General features: G+C 38.1%; 1 protein-coding gene across 2 annotated transcripts in view; it reads right to left on the bottom strand.

Annotated features, from left to right (window-relative positions):
- Positions 1-464: 464 nt before the first annotated feature.
- The window catches only part of LOC146631145 (neuronal acetylcholine receptor subunit alpha-3-like), a 31,037-nt gene continuing 23,306 nt past the window's right edge, over positions 465-8,195 (bottom strand). The window contains exons 3-8 of one of the 2 annotated variants that reach the window (XM_085356374.1): positions 7,353-7,462; positions 5,907-6,114; positions 3,679-4,290; positions 2,792-2,794; positions 1,922-2,191; positions 465-590 (exon numbers count right to left, since the gene is read on the bottom strand). In XM_085356374.1, the coding sequence (XP_085212500.1) occupies positions 465-590; positions 1,922-2,191; positions 2,792-2,794; positions 3,679-4,290; positions 5,907-6,114; positions 7,353-7,462 (1,329 nt within the window). The remainder of the gene's footprint in view (positions 591-1,921; positions 2,192-2,791; positions 2,795-3,678; positions 4,291-5,906; positions 6,115-7,352; positions 7,463-8,195) is intronic. The other variant, XM_085356373.1, reaches the window with a different exon arrangement.

The following is an 8,195-nucleotide window of genomic DNA, read 5'->3' as shown; positions in this document are numbered from 1 at the left end:
GCATGTATGTTTTGAGAGCTAAATGGATCTGAGTAATAAGGTAGACTGGTTTTGCTTTTTAGGAGGGTGCAAATGCTAGAATTTTACCCACAAAGCTCGGTCTCTGAGGCTGTTAACAAATTTAGCTACACAGGAAATCATTATGTGTCCAATATTTGTATTAAAGATACTTTAAAAGTACAAATGAATAAACATGGTCAAGAGGTAAAAAAGGAGTTATAGAAAAATCTGTTTTACCATGAAAGATGAGCTTATGTGTCGAGAACATTTTAGACTTCACTGTTTCTTTATTTCTATTTGCTGCAAAGGGAAAAAACACAAAAAACCAGCAAAACCAGCATACCAGATAGTGCTTAGGACTTAAACTGTCTTTTGATTTGTCGGAAGAGAACTGAGAGTCCATTAGTTACTTGTTTGAGATTGGTCTATGCACAGGGTGACTGAGGACCCTGACGGGCTAGCAGTTATGAGAAAAAGCCAAAAAGAGGCTGGATGAACAGGCCCATAGTTCCCAGGACGCACACGGTCACAAATACCCAAAGGAAGATTCTATCAATCACCATGGCGACGTACTTCCAGTCATCCTCCACCTGTAAGTAAGGGAGGGGACAAAATAAGAGGTGTAAAAAGACAGTGTCAGTGGTTAGAAATGAGAGATAAACATGAACAGAGATCATTTAAAAGCAGGTGAAAAGGCATGCATGGTGAGAGAGACGCACGTGATTCAATATCTCAGTGTGTTTGAGGTTACAGGAGTCAATGAGGTGAAGTGTAACACAGAGAAAGTGTGGGGGGAAAAGGAAGACGGAAATAATAGAAGAGAGAACAGCTGAAAATTTCTCGTAAGTCAACAGAAAACTGATACATAATTTACACAGGGAGAAATTACTATGATAATCACATTCAAACCACAACGTCAAAAATAAATAAATAAGCAACAGGCGTTTTGACAAAGCTGATTGAGGCATGAGTTTTGCATATCAAAGGCTCCTTTTTGCCTTGTGGGAGATTTCACCCACTTTATTTATAACTGACAGAGAGAGGAGGGAGATTGTTCAGTGCAAATCTAAAATTATTTGCTTCTAACTTACATTGTTGTAAACTTATAGAGCAGGTTACACTCTGCAACAATACAACAGCTCTCCCTGCCAGCATATTTTTTTGTCAGTATGGAGTGGTTTTGCATAAATACATTATGGATGCTTACTATGTATTTGCTTTCCATGAACGTCTGTACATTTATATAAAGTACAGAATTACTGGAACAATGTATCTTCTGTGTGACAAATGTATGCCTAGTATTTGCTTACTAAAATAGAAAAGCCAAAGTCAAACTGTGTTTTAGTCAAATGGAAACACAATGTGCATATAAACTGGAGTTAAATTCAACATCATACTGTGAGAATAACCAACAAAAAACAGCTGCAAGTTAAAATCTTATTTGATGGAGCAATGTTTCCGTTTTAGTTTACTGGAGCTAGAGCCAAGGCACAGACCTTCTTTCACAAACAAAAGAATCAGAAATGCAATGAGAAATGGTAATGATGGATTTAGATTTCATCACACTGGGACTTCTTTTATAATCTCAGTGCACAGAAAGAGGATAGATAAGCTAAACTAAATTTGATGTATATGAATTTTGCAACCTTGCTGACCTTTATTTTAGTAAAATTCTACTTGGATGTTTTAGATGACAGCAGTTACCCCTTTCCCCACTGTCCTATCAACTACTTTGAAACCCAAAGAGGGCAAAGGAAATGCACATGCTATGTTTTTCTTTTTAAATACATTTTTTTATTTTGTTAATATAAGTCTTAAATGGAAACCTGAGTGAGTTGTTGTGAGTGTGTTTTGCTATAGGAACATCTATTTGATTTGTTTAACTCTTACTGTCCACGGACAAATGATGAGAATGCCTCACCTCTTTGGCCTTGTTGCGGCTCCTCATGTTTTCAGCAATGTACTTGACGCTCTCGATGGCCTGTTTAATCTCAGGTGACACCACAGAAAAGGCCACGACTGTGTTGATGCTTTGGTGACTCAGCTGACGTGTCATCTTCCCAGGGTCTGGGGTTTCTGGGGTTTCCTTCCCATGCTGGCAAGGGCAGGGGCATTTCTTTCCAGTGCAGCCCTCCATAGTTGAGAGCTTGCTTTCACCAAACTCCAGACAGTTAAGTGATCCTCCTCCAAACTGTTGGGAATCATAATCAATTAAGATTAACTTATACGCCCTCCTTTATTTCCAAATAGACATTGGCTTGTTTCATATGTAGATATTTAAGTGAGCTAAGCAGTCAAGCATCAACTGATATTAAGGAAGGACTTGTTCCTTTTCACTGAAGCTTAGTGTTCAAGTAGTACAAAAAAACTAACCAAAAAAACAAGAAAACACCCACAAATATTTCCAAAAATGTAGTGTTTTGTGTCTTTTTTTATTTCAAATATTGTATAACAAGACAAAACTGCACATTCTCAATCTTAACTAACTGAAGCTATTTAGTTCATTTAACTACCAAATAAACAAATTGGTACTCTCTTTCCGGGCAGACACGTCTGCTATACTTTTGTTCGTATTTAACAAAATAAAAATGCAGACATAAGTGTACACCTTACTCAATAAATGGGCCACAAGTAGGGGTGACGTGGGACGCAAGTGGCCCGCAGGGTTTGAGACCCCTGAACTAAGCTCTCTTTCCATGATCGGTGACAGAACTGTTTTGTAAGAGTGTAAGGCTTTGTTTGTCACGGAGACCGTGAACTTTGCAGCAGAGCTAACTAAGCATTATTGGACCTGCTACAGAGTCATAACCTGAGTGCAAATAACGGAACGACAGCTGTCACTGACACTGACCTACATCACTTGTGATAAACCGAATCAAAAAAGTTTATCATTAAACTATTTTTGTCGGCTAGGATTAGGGATGGGAATCAAGACACTGTTCTTGTGAAGAACCACTTCCCAGTAGTTTAGTTTATTGGAATTGTTGGTCTGTTTGCCTATTGATCCAGCTTATCGATTCCACTTGCACTGGCCCTGAAATCAGCTGATTTCAGTTCATGTGCCGGAGAACAAAAATATGGACATTACATTTAAATTTTTATTATTTTCATTGCACAAAAGGACAAGAGTTCAACAATAAAGTGGAAACTTCATCCAGAACAGAAACAACCGCATTATGCTGCTAACACAACTTTGGGTCTTTGCAAGCATCTGCACAAACAGCATGCTAACATGAGCAGTCAGGCTGCAGCCTCTGGTTTCTACCTGTTCGTGTTTCTACAGTAGAATCCCTGTGACGATCACTTTAAAGTCTCTTTATGCTGGTTTTCATCTTTGCTTTGTGTTGTCAGCTTTGTGTTCATACCTAAAAGATCACGTGTGTCCTCATTAGGACAGGGATTTGTGTTGGTGTGCGGGGCTGTAGCCTGTAGGTTTATATTGTTAATTTGTAATTATGAGATGGTGTATTTCAGATCATTCATCAGTAACATGAAAGTAACGTAACGAGTACCATAACAAATATCTTTCTCCTGAGAGTAATTAAGTAACATACTGCACAACTTTTAAGAAACGTGTTCTGTGTAATACATGACTGTATTGAGTAATGACCCCAACACCAAGGGAAAATACTTCCAATACATTCAACAACCAGATGTTTTGTGAGCAAAACCACTTACCTGCATTAAGCTATTCTTCCGTTTTCTCCCTCCTTTTCCTCCTCCGCCTCCTCCTCCCCCTCCACCTCCTCCTGCCTCCCCACTGCTGTCCAGCCCCCCAACTTTGCTGTTCTCATCAATCGGTCTCCGCATTAGCATAATCCTCGGTAGCACTTTGAGAAACACCGAGCGCACCCAGCCCGGCATAGTGTGGGTCATTGGTGTGCGATAATGTACATTCAGCACAAAAACAGTGATGACAATGCTGAGTGTGACGAAGATCATTGTGAAGAGGAGGTACTCTCCAATGAGCGGGATGACCAGCGATGTGGAGGGGATGGTCTCTGTGATAACAAGTAGGAACACAGTGAGGGAGAGCAGGACGGAGATACAGAGCGTGACCTTCTCTCCACAGTCAGATGGGAGATAGAAAACCAGCACTGTGAGGAAAGAGATGAGGAGGCAGGGGATGATGAGGTTGATGGTATAGAAGAGTGGCAGACGCCGGATGTAGAAGGAGTAGGTGATGTCTGGATAGATCTCCTCACAGCAGTTGTACTTGATGTCATGTTTGTAGCCTGGAGCATCAATGATTTCCCACTCGCCACTTTCCCAGAAGTCTTTCAGGTTCACCTAATACATGGATAAAGATCTTAAAAATCACAAAATCTGAAGAAAAAAAACATATTTAGAATCAACAAGCTATATTAAAAAGGCTCCCTTTTCTGTTAGTATAACCCGCATTATTTTCTTCAGGTAAATATGATGAATGGGGATTTGCAAGAAGTTGCAAACCAATTTTGAATTTAAAAAATGTCATGGAGCCACTGATTATCCACTGGACCTCCCCTAGGTCCAAGCAAAGTGGTTAATGCATGAAACAGTTACATTCTAAATGCTAATCTTAAAATTCACCTGTTTTCTGTATCTGTTTGAATAGCAGATGAATAAATTAAACAAACTTGCTATATCCAGTTACCAATGACTGTTGCATTTTCAGGAAGTTAATTAAAATAAGTGTTTAAGCAGCACCAACTTTTAGTTCCCTATGTGGTCTTCTGCATGCTTGATTTTATATTCCTAATAATGGAACTCACACTGTTTCCTAGATGCTCAGGTCTTTAAAACTCTGTCTTTTTACCAGTGAGCAGAATTTTTTTTTTTGCAGAACTCTTTTTCTAAGGAAATTGTTCCCACGTAGACATATTTTAATAGTTTACACCACTAAAATTTAAAAACAAAAGTATCTATAACTCGAAATTTCAACTTAATTTACTCAAACTTTTGAGTTAATAACTCAAAATTTCGAGTTAGCGCTGCCAATTAGTAATCTACATAAATGACGTCATTTCGTTGTTACCCGGAAGCTGAAGCCCTCAGCTACAAGTGCTACAGCTAAGCTACCAGTATTACAGCCAGTCATGAATGCACAAATTGCTGATTATTTTTAGTGTGGCTTCACAAATTATGAAATCCTTGTGTTATTAGCTGAATTACATGGTGTTACTATCAGCGAACGTACTCTCGAAAGCGGCAATTTGTTGTGATCTGGTTTTGAGTGCACATTCCACATAGATTACTGATTGGCAGAGCTAACTCGAAATTTCAAGTTACTTTTCTCAAAATTTCGAGTTAATAAGTCGACATTTCAAGAAAAAATCTCGAAATTTTGAGTTAATAACTCGAGTTATGGTTACTTTTTTTTGTGGCGGAAACGGGCTTGCATATAACAGCAACCCATTCTTGACCACCATTAAAACTGTAGTTATTTTATCAGCTTCATCCACATTTTTTTTAAAAAGAACACATTATAGCAACCATCCCAGATATTTTCCTCAACTAAGGATTTCATTTAAATGATTATTATTTGAGACTCCAGGCTATACTTCTATATGGCCGTCATGCCTGAGAAATTACTACTTTGGCCTACAGCAATTTGCCACATATCACTTTTTTGTCGAACCCCATTGAAGTTATGGTTCTCTGACTGTGCCACTGGCTGCAGAAGACATTATACAGCTTGTTTTACAGACCCAATAGAGCTCTTCATTACTTGCAAAGTGACCTTTTGTGTAAAATTGATGGAGGTGCCCTTTAATAAAATAAACAGTGAATTAAAAAAAAAACTAATGGGTTTGAAATGCCTGTTGTATCTAACTGGAATGAAGTCTGTACTAGGCAGAAAGAGATAAAAATGAAATAGATAGTTTATTGTTATACGAGGCTTAAATGCAGTTACAAAGACTGACCTTGGACCCAATAAGTACCAGGTCAATCTTGGCTTTGTCATAAGTCCAGGACCCAAACTTCATAGAGCAGTTCTGATAGTCAAAGGGGAAGTAGGTGATGTCCATTGGGCAAGATGATTTAAAAATTGCTGGAGGAACCCATGTGATAGTTCCATCAAACTTCAGCAAGGCCTTGGTCTTATCCGCCACCAGAAAATCTCCTACAGCACTGTGTAAGACAAACATGAATGTATAACAAGGCGTACAATGCATTTCCATGGCAAACAGTGCATGAGAACGTAGACGTGTGGTGTGAATAGGACACAGAGGTTAGGTGGAAGGTAGAGATGTCAAACAATGAGAGAATACGCAAGGAGAAAACAAAGGCACAGAAGAAAGGGGAGAAGATAAAACCAGCAGTTATGGAACAAAGGATTATTAGGATTAAATAGTAGAGAACAATAAAGCTGCATTATGTATTATTGTGAAACACAAAACGACCTTTGATTAACAATATGAACCTTTGTTGTAAGTAGAAAGAAGTAATGAGTCTACAATTAACTGAGCTAAAACTGAGAGAATACAATGCAGCACAAACTGACCCTGAACAATAGGGAGTCCCATTAGCATATTTCACGGAATTTTCTGTTGGAAACTCTGAAGGTATAAAAGACATTTGTGCTTCAGAGAATATGGCCATTAATGCAATATTGTAATAAGGCTATTCTCATGCTGAAATGACATAGAGGGTTCTTTGTCAGTGCTTTTTTTAAAATTACCCGCAAGATTCATGAGCAAGGGGAAAATGTTAGGTGTTGCGCAAAAGCGACATTAGCATTCATTTGGAACATCTCTTCTGCTGACTTGTGATAAATACATATCAACAGTTTATTTTTATTTCACTTCTTCACCTTTCACAGTTAGCTGCTCTTCTACCACCATTAGAGCAGCTAAATGATCTGTTTGTTGTTTGGCGTTGGTCAGTACACTGAGTTTAGGAGTTATTTTAACAAAAACATCTGCCTGCTGCTGGAAACAGGGCTGATAAACCTAGGACGAAACCTGCAAACCCACATTAAAATTGCAGGCCAAAACAATGAAGAAGAGGAATATAAAACACTTCTAATATTATACTGAAAAGTCTGAGTGGTTTTACCTCTATGTAAGATCTATTGGTAATAAAACATTTACTAGTACAAGTTTAAAATTTCCGACATATTCTGGTCTGGGTGTAAAGAAACGGACACTTACAAGCAGGAAAATATAAATCACAATAATAATAAATCAATATAATCATTCACCTTTGCATTTTATAAAGAATTCTTTTAAATAGTTATTTTTATTTTGGCCATTATTATGGCTTTAATTGTTATGTTATAATCACTGATTGCATCGCATACTGTTGCCATAACAGAGATCCCAGCTAAGCTATATAATTTATGAGTGTTATGATGTTGACAGCCTCACTTGTTGTAGAGCACAATGTCGGGTCTCCAAATCTTGTTCGATGGGACTCTAATGAACTCAATCCCGTCAAACTCTGCAGGCTTCCATCGGAGCTTGTAGTCATTCCAAATCTGACGGAAGGGAAGGGAAAAACAGTTTTACCAGACTCGGGATTCAACCATCTGCTTTATATTTTGCATTGTGTGCTTCAGACAGTATTAGTCACTGGAGACATCCCCCTTCTTGAGAATATTTTGAAAAACATATTTATACTGCAGGCAGAACTTTCTTTGATCTTTTACAGTAGTGCTAAATAAGGGTATTATAGAGAAAACAAATCTGAAGGCTTTCATTTGCTTCTACATTAGCTCGTGAGTGACAAAATAACACTATGTGATATCAACAATAGCCTGCATAAAGAGCAGCGCATAGAGACGGGGCGTATGAATAAATAGCTCCCTGACAGAAATAAAGGAAGAGTGCATTCAACATATCCGTAGGTAGCATTTCATGAGCTGTATATCCATTAGTCTTGGCTATCTGCATGTCATTCAAGATGAATTCATTCATTAGAAAGGCAGATTAATACCCAGTTATGACCTGGAAGCTGTTTAATTAACCACTTCATGCAACACTGCCTTTTTCATTTGAGAGTTTGCATTGTGATTGGCTAACGATGTAATTCATGATAGGCTCAGTTGTGCAGCTTGTTGTGACCGTAAAATTTCAGCATAAAAAATAGAAAGAAGAAGGAAAATATAAGTCTATTTAGCCTCAGTAAACAGGTACAGAGCAGTTTGTTTACAACAATAGGCTTGCCAGTGTAATTATGGTTATATTGTGGCTATGCCACTGGACGTCCAG

This window comes from Diplotaxodon limnothrissa, linkage group LG6 (assembly GCF_057381915.1).
Source record: "Diplotaxodon limnothrissa isolate DT_005_m linkage group LG6, D_limnothrissa_male_GT1.1, whole genome shotgun sequence".
Classification (NCBI taxonomy): Eukaryota; Metazoa; Chordata; class Actinopteri; order Cichliformes; family Cichlidae; genus Diplotaxodon; species Diplotaxodon limnothrissa.
Note: the sequence above shows the minus strand (reverse complement) of the source record. Positions and strands in the feature narration are given on the sequence as shown.